The 19082-nt window shown below is 47.2% G+C and overlaps 1 protein-coding gene across 1 annotated transcript; it reads left to right on the top strand.

The window, feature by feature from the left end:
- Positions 1-567: 567 nt before the first annotated feature.
- Positions 568-18829, top strand: ANGPTL4 (angiopoietin like 4). The gene is made up of 7 exons (XM_054979950.1): positions 568-1132; positions 2245-2355; positions 4255-4390; positions 12783-12896; positions 13877-13975; positions 15452-15727; positions 17022-18829. The coding sequence occupies exons 1-7, from the start codon at positions 689-691 to the stop codon at positions 17189-17191; spliced, it is 1350 nt and encodes a 449-aa protein (XP_054835925.1). The 5' UTR covers positions 568-688; the 3' UTR covers positions 17192-18829.
- The last annotated feature ends 253 nt before the right edge of the window (positions 18830-19082 follow it).

The raw sequence follows: 19082 nt of genomic DNA on the forward strand, positions 1-19082 counted from the left end.
AGTCAATAAATATATTTATGATCATGATATACACTGATGGTGCATTTTCATTCCTTAGGCTTGCCAGCTCCAGGTTGGGGAATTCCTGGAGATTTGGGGGTGAAGCCCCGGAGGGCAGAGTTTGGGAAGGGATCTCAGTGCAGTATAATGCCATAGAATCTACCCTCCAAAGCAGCCATCCCCACCCCTCCACAAAGGAACTGATCTCTGAGGCCCACACCCCACCTGGAGGCTGGCAAGAATCTCACTGAGATTCTAAATCCGAATCTCGATGCCCATCAGACGTGCAGATGACAGGATTCCCAATGCAGAGAGAGACAGACGTGTACAAGGGACCCCAAGGGTCACCAGCCGGAGCGCAAAGGCCGCGAGACGCGCGAGGCAGCGGTCGGGCTGCTCGGAATCATTAACTTTCCCAAGATGACAAGTTGGCCACAATGCTTCCAGGCCGCGGGCAGGCCCCACCCTCGGCTCCTCCTCTGCCCTCTCCCCGCCGCAGAAAGAAAGAAAGAAAGGAGGGAGGGGCGGGCGAGGCCCCGAAGGAGGCGGCGAGCGGCCGGGGCCATGTGCGCGCCGGCGGGGCGGCGGCTATAAAAGGGGCGCTCCGGCGACGGGCCGCTCCAAGCCTTGCGCTCTTGGGGAGGTGCGTTGCGTTGTGCTCCGTGGCGGCTCCTTGTCTTGCGCGGCGATGCAGCGGTGGATGCTCGTGCTGGGCGCGGCGTGGCTGGCGGCGGCTCCGTCCGCCTCGTCCCCGGGCAAAGTGGCTTCGTGGGACGAGGTGAACGTGCTGGCGCACGGGCTGCTGCAGCTGGGCCACGGCTTGAAGGAGCACGTCGAGCGCACGGGCGGGCAGCTGCGGGCGCTGGGCGGCCGGCTGAACGCGCACAACGCTTCGCTGGCCCGCCTGGAGCGCCGCGCCGACGCCCAGCGCCTCCTCGACGGCCGCGTCGCCGACCTGGCCGCCCAGCTGCGGGCGCTGCTGGCCGAGCTGGCGGCGCACAAGGCGGCAGTGCACGACCGCCTGGAGCGCCTCGACAGCAAGCTGCGCCAGGGGCTGCGCCAGGACGGGCCCGAGAACGGCAGCAGCAGCCCCCGACGGAGCGGAGGAGCGGCCGAGCTGGGCGCCCTGCAGGTGAGAGGGAGGCGGGCCGAGGATGTGCTGCGGGGATAAGGGTTTGGGAAAGCGCACCGGCAGCCTGGAAAGCATTGCCCTCTAACAAATAAGAGGTGTGCAGAGGAAGGACGAATGGGCGGCAGCGGGGAACTAAGATGGGATGGGGGATAGCTCCCCCTTGTCTCCTCGCTTGCTTCCCAAGAGAAAACAGGGGCGGCCTCGGCGGGGTTTATTTTGCCTCTGTTAGGGGGTCTCTCTGTAGGGGACTGGCTGAGAGGTTGCCCAGGATGGACCATGCTGGAGGTGTCCCCCCCCCCCCATCATAAATTGCGAGCTGTCCACAGCTCCTTGCAAGTCTGCTTTTCCCCTTTCGGCTTTGCCAAAGTTTCTCGAGTGAAACCAAAAGGAGTGTTTTTGCAGGCGTTGCTGGCTGCCCGACACACACCCCCTCCTCCGCAGCCGAGTTTCTCGAGGAAGGAGACCTTCCCAAGCTTGTTGTGGGAGCGAATGCAGCAGCTGTTGTGCATTTTCAAATGAATGAGAGGTGTCCTGCCAGCTCTTTAAGGGCCCGTTGAAGCTTCCGGGGGCACTGTGCCTGCAGAAGACTGGTCTTATAACAGACGCCCGTTGGCTGCATTAAAAAAAAAAATTCTGCACACACAGAGATGCTACAGAGCCTGTCCAGTTGAGGGAAGATCCTTAAAGCAGGGATCCCCCCACGTCAAGTTGTCCAAAATCTGCTCACTTTTTGAAGTCTACTTAGATCTAGTTATATCATGTCTGGGGTGCTAATCAAGTATGAGTAAACCTCCCAATCCAATTCTTTGTGCATTTCTTGTGAACAAAGTGTTGTGGTTAACTACATGCCCCTGATCTTATAAAATTTCTTAATGACAGACGAGGCAGGAAAAGGTGGAGATAGGTATGGTTTGAGCCGAATTAGGTTCATCGTTCTTCACGGGGCATCTATTGATTCCACTCGCAGACTCTTGCATCGAAATCCTGTGTCTGCATCTGGCCCTTGTTCTGGAAAGGTTTTTTAAAAAAATCTCTCTGCTTTCCTTCATAGCCTCCTTCCTGCTGTTCTTCTGGGTTTAATCTACTGGTGTGCGTGTTTTGTACCTTTTCAGGATTTCATGAGTCGCCAGAACCTGCGAATCGAAGAGCTCTTCCAGAAACTTAAACAGCAGCAGTACCGAATGGATAAGCAGAACCTCCAGATCAAAAGCCTCCAGAGCAAGGTAAGGGCCCTCGGGATGCAGTGGGGGGCACCTGAGTGCCAAAGGCCCCCAAGTGAGTTTGTGGCAGGGGTGAGACTTGCTCCAGGGACCTCCCCGGATTGTGGCTTCTCCTCTCAGCTGCTATGCTTACAACAGTTCCTGAAAACGTGGGCTTCCTCTGTTTTGTTCCCATCACCTGAGGTAGACTGGCATAGTTCATGGAGGTTCCACTTGGCTGTCATGACTAATAGTTATTGTTTGACTTCTCTGTTTGCTTTGTAAGACTGAAGGTCCTTCAAGTTTTAACCTCCCAAGGCCAGCCAGATACCCCAAGCAGACCATGAAAGACAGATCCTGTCCCCTTCAGCGGTGGCAGTAGACTGCTTTGGAGCATGGAGGCACTATTTTTCCTTGGTGAACAGACCTGACCTGGGGGGGATTTCAGGCATAAGGGGCAGCAAGGAGATGCAGGACCAGCTGATCTGCCCAAGCTTTTTACTCCACAACTGCCTTGGATGCAAGAGAAGGAGGGAGAAAAAAACAACGTGTGTCATGCCCCAGGCACATAGCTTGTTTGTGTTCTTTGGAGACCTGATTGGTGAGATTCCTGTTTTGCCAGGGTTGTAAATACAGCTCTGTTATGTAAGTGTTCTTGATGTGTTTTGGCTAACTGGCAGGGCTGCGTCCTGGGAGAGCCCTGTGAGTGTTGTGGCTGAGAGGTGGAGCTATGTGTTTGGGAAGCTCTTTGTTTGAATCTGGAACTGCTGCCGTGAACTCGCTGGGTGGCCTTGGGTCCCAGCTGCAATATGGGGACCATAACACTGATCTACCTTCCAGAACTGTTGTAATCTTTTCCTTCTTGAAATAGTGGCAATGGGCTTCACTGCAGGAATGTATTCATTTATTTATGTTATTTATAATCGACCTTTCTCACTGAAATTCAAAGAGAATGACAGGATGTAAATCAATGCAGTCATTAGGAGGAGACGTCTAATAAGCAATGTAATAGGACTAACAGGTGTAGAAATTTGCAACAGCTCTCGTCTGAACAAAGCATAAGCATTAAACATTGACAATGTAGAACATGGTATTACAATACCGTGGAGAAGTATAACACATTTTCCTGGGCCAGTCTGTAGTGATGTAGTCCTTTTCCTTTACAAAAATGCCCTCATGAACAATTCTGTTTTACGGACTTTGAAGAATGATGGAGTTGGGGGAGCTTTTCTGATCACCTTGGGCAGGCCACTCCACAGAGTGCATACGTACAGGCAGTTATTGATCTGCCCATTTGTAAGGTGGCATCTGCAGAAGGCTGTGCTCAGATAAGCAATGCTGTCATGGCAGGATATATAGGTGGAGTGGTGGTCTTGCAGATAAGAGGTTCCAAGGCCACGAAGAGCTTTGTCGCAGGTCTCTTTGTTAGCTCCCCCACTTCTGCAGCTAATGGATCACTGTATCAATCTATTTTACAAGACGTTTGTGTATTTGGGATGTCCAGACAATGCACGTGGCATGCTTTGAGCCCTTGTTATGTGCCACGTACGGTTATTCATCGCAGAATGGCTAAAAAACATGTGCTAGGAAATCTTGCCTGTGTTGCAAACTCACCAGGAAAGAGCTTTGGCTGGTCTATGCTCTTCTGCAGTTCCCAGTTATAGGGCTCACAAATTCTGGGCTTACTTTGCAGGGTTGTTGTGAGGATTACAGCTCGGTCACGTACGATTACGAAGCAGAAATAGTATAAACAAAACGTATATTATGAATCTATAATAATAGTACTCTTTAATAATCATTGCTCAGTATATTTGTTAGGTTTATAAGATTTATTAGTAGTAGTAGTAGCAAGCCAGGATCTGCATTTTGTTCCCACCCACCCCCTTGGAACGTTGTATACATTTTCTTCCTTGGGTTCTGCAGGTGAACATGTTACTACCAATGCACATCAAAGAAAACGAAACGCAGACTCCCCGAAAGAAGAATAATGTCTTGCGCAGTGCTGACCGTGTGGCCAATCACAGCCAAAATGCCCGCACCCGGACTTCAGATGCCTCCAGTGAGTGTTGTTTTTCTTTCCCCGTTCCCCACCCCAAGCGAGACTGCAAAATACATTTCCTATTCCTGGGAGCTGGGTTTTTGGAGTTATACTGAACTTTTGCTGGGTTGAAGAATGTTTTCTCCATTCCAGCAAGAGATTTGTAGGGGGATGCAGTTCTAATTTTGTTTCCCGTCATCTCTGGAAACCCAAGGCTGCCTCAGTTGGTATGGAATTAACATGTAGCATTCATGGCCGATGTGGTATTGGTGGAGGTCTGTTAACCAGGAGGGCAAAATGGAATCTTCATGATTTGTTGCAGTCGGTCTTTGAACAGATAGCCAGGGAATGGAAATGTATGGAACTCAACTCTCCCAAGATAGCCTTTTTTCCCTAAGAAAATATTAAATTGACGAATAGAGACGAGACCCACCAACAGCTATTAGTCTTGAAAGTTAATGGAACCTCCAGGCTCAGAGGCAGTCTACCTTTGAACACCACATAGCTGGGGATAGATATTGCCTTCATGCTTATCCTGCCATGAATTTTACCTTGGGCCAATCACACAAACAACCAAACATGCATGCATTTTTTCCTGCTTGGCACAGACCACCTCACAGGGTTGTTGTGATAATAAAATTTCGAAGCCTGTAGGTGACTCAGAGCAGCTGGGAGGACAGGCAGGGTAAAATATGCAAGAGATTTGTCCTGGTCTCACTGACTGTAAGAGCTCAGGTTTGCTTTGGATCGTGTCCTGCTGCGATCAAGCTTCACTGGGGGATGATTCTGTTGGTGATGAATGTATGTGTTGTCCTGGATGACAGGGGAGGGTGTGGATGTTAGGTAGGGGGGTGATGACGAGTCCTGATCCCCGGGATCATCTTCTGTGTAGAATCCGTGACATGCATGACTCCCTCCTAATAAACCCCACTGCTGGATAAATTTCATCTCATGCTCTTTCAAGGCAGCCAGGCGTTTCTTGGAAATTTGCTAGCAAGGGAATGAAGTGGTAACTTGTAGCTTTTCTCCCTTATTGTGGGGCTAATAAAAAGCTCTTGGGGATGAGAGAAATAGGGTAAAATTAGATACTTGCATTGGGAAATAAGTGCCTAAGAAGTATTGACCTCGACTTCCTTCCTGTGTTCCATGCGGGCTCCCAGTTGTATCACCCTGCAGCTGATTTTGAGCAAAACTGATCAAGTCGGGCTCTCCTTCACCCCTTTATCTTCAGATTTACGTGCGGTAGCAGACGTCTGACGTAGATTGGGTTGAGGCCAGTTGCAAGAGCGGCCCCCACATCCTGTGGTGGTGGGTTAGGGAGAATAAATCAGCATGAAAAGTGTTCTGCCGTTTTGGAACTCGAGAGGAGAAAGTCAAAACGAGCCAGACGGGTTTAATCGGAAAGGAGATTAAAAGCGGCTTGGTGGCTCTCTTCAGGTTTCCGGAAGAGAGAGAGAGCGTGCTCAATTGTTTAGTAGAGCCGCTGGATGGAGGGTGCCAGGTTCGTTACTGTAGATTTGGGGGGGCAAGTCTGGTCGTGGAATGAGTTGGTTGCAGAAATACATTCTTGCAAGATGAACCTGTAATGAACATAAGAAACTAGCCTGTTGCACTGGTCCACCTAGCTAAGTATTGTTTCCTCTCACTGGCAGCAGCATTCCGGGGTCTCAGGCAGAGAAATCTCTTTTCTGACCCTTACAGAGGACAGCAATAGAATTGGAGGTCTTCTGCCAGCAAAGCAGGAGCCGTTCCAGTGAGCCACGAGTCGACCCACAGGGTTCTGCCCGACTGAATTCTCCGTGCTCGGGAAGTGGAATGTTGAAATGTAGTCAGGATACGTGTCCTGGTTGCTTATTTGGCTAAGCTGTAAATAGGGTGTGTTCACTTTCCTGTGAAGGCCTGAACTGGCAGGAGTTGGCAGTGGTTTCTCAGTGGTGGGAGGAAGGCACTCTGTACATGTTCAGAGGTGTTCTGAACACACACGGACATGTGAAGTTGCTGCTTCATACCACAGATCCATCCAGATCAGTACTGTCTCCTCAGACTGGCAGCAGCTCTCCAGGGTCTCTGGCAGAGGTTTTTCACATCACCCGCTGCTTGATTCTTTTAACTGGAGATGCTGGGACTTAAACCTGGGACCTTCTGTATGCAAAGCGGATGCTGTACTATTGGGCCAAAGCCCTTCTCTTTATTCCTGTGCGAAAGAGCACCTCTAGGCAAATACAGGTAGCTTTCCTGTCTCTCCCCCGCCCCCATCTTGTATTCAGAAGCCTGAACCTAGAGGTCCCATTTAGTTGTTGCTGCAAACAGCTTGCCAGTTGACCTAGGCTCCAGCCTTGTTGGATTGAGGTCATTTAGCCCAGTCCCTGGTTTCCAGTGGTGGGCAGCCAGATGTTTCTCAGAAGCCTGTAAGCTGGGCTCCCAGTACTTACTGTTCACCCACAATCTGGTGTGCAGAGCTAGACTGCTTCTGAACATGGTGGTTCTCTTTAGCTGTACATCTTGCCCATCTTCTGGCTTCTGAAACTGCATTTGAGACACATGGTCCACATTCGGGGACGAATTCCTAATTGCAAGGGTCCCTGGGCTCCTGACTTCATTTGGCAGGTCCCCTCCATGTGGCATAGTTTCCGACTGGGCTGTGGTAAGGTATTCCCACTGGAGCCAGCCATGGTGATGCAGAGCCGAGGAAACTTGATTCTGTGGGTTGGGCTTTCTCCTGTTCCTAGTGAGCCCCTGCTTCCCTGCTTGGCTCCCAGCCAATTGTGTGAGAGGTGAAGATTGTTGTTGGGATTTTTTCGGGAGCGGCAAGGTTAATTGGGGAAAGAAATGAGCGAGGGATCTGCATGGCGCACAGTTGTGCTGGCCTCTGGCCAAGTCGGCAAAAGGTAATGCTACCTCTGCAGGCTGGGATTCCAAAATAATTTGACAGGGGAGGGAGGTGTTGCTAACCCTGCAAAGTATTGGGGGGGGACTATGTCATGGAACAGGGCTGGGGGGCTGCCGAGAATCCTGCTGTCTGGGGTGGGGGGACTCCTTCAGCTTGAGAGTAGGCCCCCATGTGCTGTTGGAAAGACAGCTCAGTTTGAGGAAGGTGATTGTTGGGGGACATGCCGCAAGCCACGATGGCTGTCCAGTTTAAAAGATTAAGCAAAGTCCTACCAGGTTTGTCTCCTTGTTCTGAGGCAGTCTACTTCTGAGCAATCAAAATGCTGGAGAGAGAAAAACATCATGGGAGGGCTGTTGCCTCCTGCCCCGTTTGTGAACAGAAGATATCTGGCTGGCCAAGACCTCATACTGAGGAAGGCCTTTCCAACGACAGAGACCCTTTAACTGGTGATAGAGGGGAGTGAAGTTGAGTTTGTCTGCCTGCCAAGCAAGGGGCTGCTTTGTGTGCCTGAAAGAAATGTCCTTTATCCAGCAGCCCTGCTACCTAATCTAGGGGTGTGTGTAATTAACAGAGTGTGGAAGAAGAAGAAAAAAGCAGTTTGCACATGCTCAAAGGCCCCTTTATGCTTAATTTTAATGGGTTCCCAATTTAATTGCTTTAAGCTATTTCCCCCTGTTCCAGAGAAGATACATAACTAAGATCCATTTTTTAAAAACCTAATGAGCTGAACAGATAAACAAGTTGTTAGTTCCTGGTGTAAGGACAGAGTTAAGGTTAGAGTGAAATTCTTTGTGGGTTTTATCACTGGTTGCTTTTAGGTGCAATGTTCAAAACAGATGCTTCTGGGAAGCACACCAAAAATACAGGAAGGCTTGACCACAGCAACTAGTAATCACAGATATACTGCCTCTGGACGCCTCATCAAGCTGTCAGTAGCTATTGCTATACATTCCTATGAATTTGTCTAATTTTTAAAAAATCTGTCTTAAACCAGTGGCCTTATCTTGTGACAGGGAGTTCTGCAGGTCCCACCACCCATTAGGTCCTGTCTTGCCTCCCCCTTTCCTCCTGAAAGACTTGTAAGCTGACATTTGGGCCCTGTAGCTTGAGAGATGCTGTCGGACTGATAGAACACGTTTGAATCCTTTAAAGCCAAATCTCATTGTTGTGAACCTCATACCTGTTTCCAGAGATGCTAAACAAGGAAGTCATAAAACTGCCACAGCAATCAGTTCTGTTCTTATGTAGCTCTTTCAGCATCTAGCTGAAAAGATGGAGGCAGGGCTGCTCTTGCCGTCTGAAATTGTAAAGTAAAAATCTGATTGATAGGAAGTTTGTGGCATAACACTGAACAGAGTTACGTGCTTGTCGGCAAACACAGGATTCTCAGTTATGCATCTGCTGTTAACTGTGCAAAGCCAAATTTTGAGTGTGTGCCTGTGTGTGTGTGTTTGTGTGAGAGAGAGAGTGTGTGAGGGAGAGATCTAGGGTGGAATGGGGATGCATCTCTGTGCTACAATAGCTCTGTTCCAAAACAGGGTGTGGAAAACATGGAAACGATGGCTGGGGGGGGCGGGGGGAGAGTGCGACCAAAGGCTTCTGAATAATGCACTTTCAATTCACTTTCAAGACAATTTGCAACTGGATTTTACAGTGTGAAATGGGGAAAATCCATTTGGAAACAATACCTGAAGTGCAATAAAAGTGGATTGAAAGTGCATTATCCAGCTTAAGATGCTGGTCCTCAAGGCCTTTTCTTATTTCGTTTCTAAACCAACACAAATGCTCCAATCAATCGTAGAGTGCATTAATGGCTTGAAAGGCAGCATGGAAGGGGGAGCAATGGATTTCTTTCAGTTTGCAAAACAATTAACACCCCCATTAAAACTGCTTTGCCTCCCTCCCCGGAGGAGTGAGGGGTTGGAGGAGAGGGGAGACCCTTCCCGCAGATCCCAGGAGCTTTTATTACAGGAACGATGAAATTCTAAGCAGAGGTACTCCAGTCTAAGCCCATTGAAATCAGTGGGTTTAGACTGGTGTAACTCTGTTTAGGGTTTCACTGGAAAAAAAACCTAAGGGGAGGGGGCATAATTTAAGAGCAGAGAAGGGGAAAGTTTAGGATTGGGGTGTGTGACCTCAACAAACGTATATCTGGGTGGAAGGAAGCAGGGTTTTTGATGTGTAGCAGTGGGAAAGCAGCAGGCAGAGAAAACATTGAAGTATCTTTGCTCCAAATTATGTACCCCCTCCCATAGATTTTCCATATAAAACAGGTGCTGGGATTTGCTATGAGTCTGTGTAAGAGTACAGAGACTCTTCTTTGCACTTTTTCTCAGTGGGTAGCTCGTCCTTCTCTGTGCTATCTTTCTCCCCAAAGGGACCATTCCCTCCCCCATAAATGTAGCTTCTTCTAATGAATGGCTGTCCTTTAAAAAAGAATGCTTTGTGCAAATGCTACAGTACATTATGTGTGTGTGTGTGTGGGGGGTCCATGTGTGTAAGGAGTAAAGGACCAGTTTATTTCTGTGCTGGGAAGGAGAGTGGAGACATTGGGAGGGGTGTACTGGAGGAAGGAATCTCAGGTTGCAAAGAAACTGGGTGAAAGTTGAAGGCTCCTCCTTTAAGAGTTCAGTGTTTCTCTTCCTCATTTCCAGGCAAATGTGCCCTTTCCCCTAGTTCCCCCCCCCCACACACACACATACACACACAAAGATGCTGATGTAACATGGGGGAGGGAGGAGGCTGAGTGTATATGTTAGAGATGCATTCATGTCTGGACAAGACACTCCCCCCAGTGCACTGTGGTCAAACACATTTTGTTCTGAGAATCTCCAACTCATTTTGTGCGTGTGTGTGTGTGGGGGGGATGATTCATGGAGGGCAGAGAGTACAGTAAGCATTTATTGGAATCAGCAAAAATTGATGCTGCTAGGAAGGGGAGAAATTTGAGGACAGGAGAAGAATCAGCAGCTTAGATTTTGGGCTCAAGGGGAAAGGGGAGGTTGCATAGAAACAGGAGGACTCTGGGTACTCCTTATTGATCATGGAAATGGCGTTCAGTGAGTGTGTCTTTGTAGAATTCCCTGATCGAGTTGGTGGGCTTTGGAAAAGGCCTTGTTAAAAAAAGCTTTGTTCGTTTGTGACAGGAGGGTGTGATTTGATGAAATACAGTTTTGTTTCTAATCCCATCCAGTTTTTAAATGCTAACTGAAAGCTTTTGCAAACAGAAATAGTACATTCCTTCCCCCCTGCAAACCACCCATGCGTCGTTCAAGCTGTCAGTATTTTTAAAAATGCTTGAGGACTAGCCTAGTCTCTGTAGCCAGACTTTCAGTGTCCCAATACCCTAGATGCACTACTGCGCCACCCGCCCCAAACATAGCTGTTTGTAATTCTCTCTCCAGGATGGGGAAGCTGTTACTAGCGACCCGATTTGCTTGCGTGGAATTGGGCACGTCTCCGGAGTGATGCAAGACAGGCAGTGCATTGCTGTGTGTTCATGTGCTCCTTCTCCCCCCCCCCCATTTGAGGCTGAGGAATTGGGGGAAAGTTCATGTTTACACTTGAGTGTGCCCCCCTCCTTTCCCCTGCCCTGCGCCCTTCTCTGGCGTCTTGCCACTGGCAGCTGTTGTGAGAATATCTTCTAAATTTATTGCAGCCGGAGGGAGCAGGAATCTTGATTCCCTCCAGCCTGCTGAGCGCCGAGGACTCCATTCCTTCCGCCTAGCACAACCTCTCTTTGTCTCTGATTGAGAGAGGCCAGCGCCCACCTGTGCAGCAAGAAGGCTTGGAGGGCTGTTCTTTGCTGTGGGGTAAAGTCCCTTGCCACGTTTCTGTTTTCTGCACAAAGCCCATGTGGGGCGCATGTTTTGTTCATGTGCTGCCAAATGGACTTTTACCACTCTGGTGAAATGCTGTCTTGCTGGCAGTCAGTGGCCCACTTAGGAGCAGAGTCCAGGCAAGTACAAGATGCCAGGCGTGGGTTTCTCTGTGCAGGTAACCTGAGCACTGGCATGGTGCCAGAGTTGTGGGGGGGAATGGCCTCCCCTCAAGGCAGGGCCCTGGTAATTCAAGGAGGTGTCCGAGCTTACCCTGGTGTGTTAGTTGCTTTGAAAGATTGTTTAGGCTGTCTCTAGCACTCCCCCATCTAATTGGGGCTTGAGAAAACAGAGAATCCCAGTTAAGTGTATCCCCTTAGATACTTGGTGCAGGAATGATTAATTACAGATTTGCACACACACACCCCACACACACATCTGTTTCCTTGCCCAATGAATTTTTTAAAAAGAAAAATTCACACACAGTTCTTAAAATATGGGCACACCCTTGAAAAAAAACTTACTCAGCGCTTCTTCTCTACCTTCCCCTTCCACATGTGGACCTCCGTCCTACTTCGTAGGGTTGGCAAGTGAGTGTGTGTATGTAGGGAAATCTGATTTAAATGAGAAATTGCTTTGCAGCATGGAAATCATCATTTCCCATTACTGGTTTACAAAGGCACCACCCCAGCAGTTTTCACAGTAGCGTAATTTAAGCATGTCCCAGAATTGCAAAATACCTAAAACAATGAAGACGGCTTGCTAAAAAGCCAGCAGAATAAAATGGAGCTGTGAACACAAGAATTAAAAGAGAAGATTGAGTGAGCTTAGTCTGGTACGGTCTCAGCTGAACCAGAAAATCAAGCCCTCACCCAGCTTGATAAGAATTCAGCCGTAGATCCAGTTTCAGTGCATGGGTATGCCCCCTGTTGGTGCCCAAGTCGCTCAGTCTTATGCCCTCCCTCTGTAAATATAAGAGTTTTGTCCTGCATTTCAGTGTTGCTGCTACCAAAGACACCCCTCCCCAAACATACAAGTATTTCTCCTGTATAGGCACCATGCTCACTGTTGACACCCAATTGATATTTATGAGGATGGGTTGGTGTTTAAAAAATATGGCAAGATATCCTACAAAATACTTCTGGAGAACTCGTATGCCGTGCAAAAAAGCAAGAGCCCTCTTCTTGTTCAAGGTATTTAGAGATAGACTAACTCTGAACATGGAGGTTCTGTTGGGGTCAGACTTGGCCAGTGAACTTGCTAGGCCTTAGGTGGCTGTGTGTGAAGACATGTGAAGGAGCTCAGTATATTTGTGAATAAATAATAATAACATTCGATTTACATACTGCTCTTCAGGACAACTTAATGCCCACTCAGAGTGGTTTACAAAGTATGCCATTATTATCCCCACAACAAAACACCCTGCGAGGTAGGTGGGGCTGAGAGAGCTCCAGAGAGCCGGGACTAGCCCAAGGTCACCTAGCTGGCTTCAAATGGAGGAGTGGGGAATCGAACCCCACTCTCCAGATTAGAGTCCTGCTGCTCTTAACCACTACACCAAACTGGCTCTCATACCAAACAGCCCTACCTTAAAAGGGTGTTGTAAATATACTCTCCCTCCCCCCTTTTCTGTGAAAGGTACTGGTGAAGTTTTAAGATGAGTGCTTCACACTAATGAACCCCCTTCTTTCTCCCTTCCCTGCAGAATTCCCTACAGGTTGCCACCAGCTTTTCCTGGAGGGGGAGAGGAGCAGTGGGGTATTCCAGGTCCAGCCTCCTGGCTCTCAGGCATTCGGCGTCTTTTGTGACCTGGCTCCAGGTAAGGCAATGGCTGGTGTTGGCGAATGGGACAGTGGGTTAGCAGCTGTCACCAGGCTGGAGGTTTGAGGTTCAAAGCCCTCCCTCCCGCATCAAGGGATTGTTGGAAGGGGTATAAAAATGAGAATATGAACTACCTTTCTCCTGGGCTGGAGTTGAAATAACTTAGGTGTTGAAAATATTTTCTGTCTCTGGCTCAGCATGTTTGGATCACTGGAAGTTGCTTTTATATTATGGGGCCCTCGATCTGTCTTGGCACCCCACCCCTACAGTCTGGCAGCAGCATTGTATAATGGAGAAATTATATAACTAAGATAGAATGAATATAAGATAGAAGGAAGTAAAGAGCAACATATAGAGTATGAGTTAAATTGATTGACTTACAGTGAATGTATACAATGCTTATAGAAGTACTTAAAGTTATGCAGAATAAGGGACAAATTGTTTGCCCCATATTGACGAGACAAGAATGAAATAAGATAGAATATGGAGTACAAAAGTAGACAAATGACTGTTATTATTAAAGAATATATGCCAGGAATGTAACATTTAGTCGATAAGTTAAGTGGGAAAGGGAATAGAGATAGCACTGTGTTATAATAGAAGCTTAGAAGAGAGTGAAAGTATATGTTTAATAGAATAAAATAAGTTTGAAATGAGTAGGGGGGAAAAACAGACAAGGGGTTGGAAAACTGTTGGAAGTCAACAAAAGGGGGGGAAAGGGAGGGGGTTAGAACTGGAATATTTAAAGGAAATTGATTGTAATAGATATTATAGAGATTTCTAATCCAATAAAAATCTGGGACTTTCTGCTTGCAAAACCTCTTCCCTGCCGTTGAGCTTTCTCACTGACCAGATTTTTGTCATGTGTGCCAAATACAAATTGACGTGAAACGGTTTTTAATTTGTAGGGTGGGTCACGGGGGCGGGGGGGGAGTTGTGGAGTGGTGATACAACGCAGTTTTTCTTTCTTGATCTCAGAGAGCGGTGGCTGGACGGTGATTCAGAGGCGCCAGGATGGATCTGTTGATTTTGACCAGCTGTGGGACGCCTACAGGAACGGCTTTGGAAACATGACCGGTGGGCAGCCTGTGATTTTCTATTGTGGGGTAATATGGAGGTGGCCTCTATGTTTCTCAGAGGGGGCAATTTCTTTGAATGGCAGAGCATTTCAGGTCAGAAATACAGTGCTGAGTGAGATGCTTAACTACCCCCCCCACCCCGCCCAATGCTGTGACCCTAATCTGAATCAGGCCTGGTATAGCTGTTTTACGAACAAAAATCCCTCAGGAGATCCATTCAGGGATTTTGCCTCGTTTGTGTGTCAATTCACGTGATATGGATGGACCTGCACATGTCAGGGAATTCAGATCTAAGCATAGAAATCCTAGCCCACATTTGGTTCACAGGACCGAGGGGGCAGGAGACATTGAGGAAATATTAATTGACCCTGGGCCTGTGCTGTTCCTTCAAGCTTTTTGTGGCTTCTTACAGCACTTGAAATTTTGGCTCTCTGCTGTTTGACTTTTATTTTGTGGAGGCCATTTTAACATTTTGTACACTGCTGATCAAGTTTTTGAAACAAATATAAGGTAGAAATGTTTTAAGTTTGTTTTTTAAAAACAAACTAGTAAAAAGTCCAGTAGCACCTTTAAGACTAACCAACTTTATTGAGGCATAAGCTTTCGAGAAGCACAGCTCTCTTCGTCAGATGTAAGATGCAAGTTTTTAAAAGATGCCCATAACCACAAGGTATTCAAGGCTGCTTCATGTTAAAAAAAACCTATATGGAAAGAAAAGAAAGGGATAGAAACATAACAGAAATGGAATCAAGATTTTAAGGTACTCATGCTAGAGACTGGGGCTGTCTCCTAGCAACTGGTATTCAAAGGTATTATATCTCTGAATATAGAAGCTCCATTAAGCTATCATTGCTTTTGATAGGTCCATTTTTCATGAATCTGTCTAAATGTTGGCTGAAAGCTGCCTTGTGGCAGTGAGTTCCATAAGATAATTCTGCATTGCTTGAAGTGCCTCCTTTCCCTAGTCTTGCTTTATGGTTCATCTGCTTCATTGAGTGCCCCTGACTTCTAGTGTTATGGGGCTCTCCCCCTTTTCCCCAGTTTGCTATTTTCTCACCCCATGCATCGTTTGTAAACCTCTCCCCTCTTCCCTTTGTCATCATACACTAAAAACTTCCAAACGTGCCAGTCTGTTCTTGTAAGAAGTGCTGAAGTGCTTCAAACTACATCCTCTAGGTTGCTCTTTTCTGCATTCTTTGTAGTGCTATAGTATCTTTTTTGTTCCTGTTGAGGTGTGGCAACCAGAAATTCAGCATTCTAAATGCAGCTGCACTTTGGCAAAGATGGTGCCAGGCAAATCTCCCTTGGCTGGGAGTCCCTCAAATGGGGCACAAAGGCAGAACGGACCCTCTCTTTGGTAGACCTCCCCAAGCCTAGCTTTTGATGGTAGGGTGTATCCAGAGAAGGTCTTCCAACAACTGTCAATAAAAACATGCTGAACTTGTAAGTTGATCTGTTCTCTGTTTCTTTCCAGGAGACTTCTGGCTTGGTTTGGACAAGATCCACCAGATCGTGCAAGAACAAATGTTCCGTCTCGTCATTGAGATGCAGGACTGGGAAGGGAACTCCCAGTTGGTCCAGTTTCTTTTCAGACTGGGTGGAGAGGACACTGCCTATACGCTCAGCCTCCTAGGTCCCGTCCTTGGGGAACTGGAGAATGCCATGGGTGACTTCCCTCATCTTCCGTTCTCTACACGGGATCAAGACCATGACCTCAAAGGAGACGCTAATTGTGCCAAACATCTTTCAGGTCAGTTCTGGGGAAAAGAGGTTTTCCCTCCTCCCCCCTCCAATAAAATGTTATCTTTCATTTGGGTAAAGTGCTATCAAGTTGCAACTGACTTATAGGTGACCCCATAGAGTTTTCAGGGCAAGAGACAAACAGGTGGCTTGCCTTTGCCTGCCTTTTCATAGTGACCCTAGACTTTTTTGTTGGTCTCCCATCCAAGTACTAACCTGCTTAGCTTCTGAGATCTGGTATGCTCAGGTTAGCCTGGGCCACCCAGATCCTTCATTTGCTGGATTCATTTACAGTAGGCAGGAGGGAAGAAGGGGAAGTATGGATTGGGGTCCACCCTCTGCTGACCACAACTGGGACGTAATCACGTAGTTAGTAGGGGATGGGGGAGGAGGAAGTGAAATGTTTCTTATTGAATCTACTGACAAGTCATACATGATACTTCTTTGCGCAGTGCATAATTGTAGAATTCGCTGCCATGGGATATAGTGATGGCCAGTGATATTAGAAGATTACAAATTCCTCCATTAAGAGAGGTCCTTCTAAGGCTGTGGGCTGGGATGCCTAAATGGAACATCCATGTTTAGTGGCAATCTACCTCTAACAATGAGGTGATCTAGGAATACACATTGCCTTCATACCATGCTTTTGTACTTCCTAGGGACATATATTTACTGTTGGAAAGAGGATGCTAAACCTGATGGACCTTTGTTCTGATCCAGACCCATGATCTCCTTTTTATAGCAGAAACCTATCAACAGCTATTAGCTATGGTAGTTCAGTGGGACTTCCATGTTCAAAGGCAGTGTACTCCTGAATAACTGGATTTAAAGGACAAATAAACAACAGAGAGAAGCTTTCACTGTGAGTGGTTGGAATTGGAATGCTAGACTAAGTGATCCTTTGGTCTGATCCAGTTTACTACTTAAGATCTTACTAGACTTCAGAGGAACCAGACATGCAAAGAAATGGCCAAGATTTAGCCCTATTTGTCCAGTGCATTTTCAGCCTGCCTTTTTGAATTTAGGGTGGCATACTTGTTTCTTCTCCAGCCCATTTTGTCCTCAACAAATGCTGTGTTGTAGGTTAGGCTAAGTGGGTGGCTGGCCCTTGTGAATTTTACAACTGAGTGGGAATTTGAGCTCCAGTCTCCCAAGTCTTAGCCTGTTACTCTACTGTACCACACTGGCTGGCTGTCCTGTCTGATTTTAAAAAAATGTTGTTTCATGTCCTGCCATTTTTTAAAAAAATTATGTTAGCATGGCTCACAGCTAATATGCTTGCGGTGTCTTCTTTTCCTCCACAGGAGGCTGGTGGTTCAGCACCTGTGGCCACGTCAACCTCAACGGGAAATACTTCCGCTCTATCCCACGCCAGCGGCACGAGAGGAAGCAGGGTATCTTCTGGAAGACTTGGAAAGGGAGGTATTACCCCTTGAAATCAACCACCATGAAGATCCAGCCCCTGGATTCCTAAAAGCGTGGGTCGCCCAGGATACTGGGTGCCCCTTTGGTTTCCGCTTCTGCTGAGATGGAAGCGAGTTCTGTCAGCTCCTGTTGGGGACTTTGCAGATCCTTTCTGCTGGCTTCCCGTTAAGACCGCGGAAAGAAGCCTTCCTTTGCAAGTGATGCCCCTTGCAGTGGCCTGTGGGGCAGTATGGTGACTAGTTTCTCTGGGAGAACCGCTTGGGGGATGACTCGGGGCAGTTGAGCAAGGAAGCAGACTTCCAGGTCTACTGACTGAGCTGGCACCTAAGGTTCTGGCGTTTGCATGAAGGCCACTAGTCAGCAGTGCTAGCCGGGGAGGATGTTCTTCTGGATCTCACTCTTGTTACAAATTTAAATACTCCCCAACTAACTGTTTTTGTTAAGGAGAGGGCTGTGCATCTCATTTATCTTGGAAAGGGCTCAAGATGTCCCTACTTGCTCACCTCTTCCTGCCTTGAAAAGCTGAGGACTGTTAAGACTGTGGGCTGCACCGTCCCTCGTGAACTGGCTCTCTTTGTATAGTGGCCCCTGTTGTTTTGTGGCGTCCCTTTCCAAAGTAGGAGGTGTCCTTGGACCCCACTGGATAATGCTTTCATCAGAATGGTCAGTAAAATTCCAGCTGCTCTGCTTCTGGCACGGAAGAGTTTGCCCTAGCTGAGCCTGGAGTTGGTGGTTCTGGTCTTTGGGTTGTCGTTTATTTGAACCCAAAACATAAGAGACTTTCAGAAAGACCATGCCTTTGCCCTGGGGGTTTGTGGTGCACCTTTAGGGTTACTTAGAGCTGTGTCTGCCTGCTGCTAGTGGAATAGCCTTTAGGCAGTGCAGGAGCACAACCAGAGACATTCCAGAGGCAGAAAATCTAAATTACACTCTTCACCGTGAGTGGTTAAAATACAGCAATTGACTGTTGAATGTCATTCAGTTGTATTCCCAAAATAATACCGGTTTGGATTCTGTGGATTATGTAAAATAGTGGTGGTTTTCCCCGGCACAAGGAGGACTTCCCTTGCATCAGAGGGAAAGTGCCACAACCAGTGGAACATACCTGTGGAATCTAACTCACTATTTCAAGAATGCTAAACAGTACAGCTGGGTCTGCATCTTTTAAATTCATATTTTAATCCATATCTATATTGATGTAAGCTGCTTTTGGGGTTTTCAAAAAGTACGCTTGCTTGGTGACTGCTTCCCAGTCAAGCAATAAAGCCAAACCGACCAAGAAAGGTTCTTGCATGGGCTCATATTTGGTCTCTGATACTAGCAGCAGGTAATCCTTGGGTGTCCATGGGTTCCCCTGATTTGCCCACCCGTGTGCTTCATTTTTTTAAGTCATATTGACTCAAGTTCACTCCAATACTTTGCTGCTTGTAAATAACCATTGTATTAGTTGGTTTGTTGATTTGACTATCAAAGTGCTTTATCCTTTTAAAAAAATGGTTTCAGTGATTTTATTATTTTTTTTTAAAGACTGCAGTGGGGAACAATGCTCTTGTAACTTATAAGGGTTGTCTTGAATGGAGGACGGCAAGTGTTTTTGTCTCTTTCTTGGTTTTTGTACTTAAGACATGCAACTCTTTGGTGAAGTGTCTTCCGTTAATTATAATAATTAAAAAAAACTTAAAACCTTCTTGACTTGGTTCTTTGACATGTGAAACTGTAAATGGTCAAGAAATGCTGAACCTCCCAGGGACTTGTGATGGTGTTTTGATCCAAACTTGGCCTTCTTTGCAAATAGCTGGGGACATGGTCTTGTATAGCTTATGAAAGCAAGACATCTAGAGACCTCCCAGGTAGGCTACATTGTAATTGGGCCATAATAGCCTCCTGTACAGGGGGGTGTATGTGTAAAACTGATGTGTGTGTGTCTTATTATTTGCTTA

The sequence above is a fragment of the Eublepharis macularius genome, chromosome 5, assembly GCF_028583425.1.
Source record: "Eublepharis macularius isolate TG4126 chromosome 5, MPM_Emac_v1.0, whole genome shotgun sequence".
Classification (NCBI taxonomy): domain Eukaryota; kingdom Metazoa; phylum Chordata; class Lepidosauria; order Squamata; family Eublepharidae; genus Eublepharis; species Eublepharis macularius.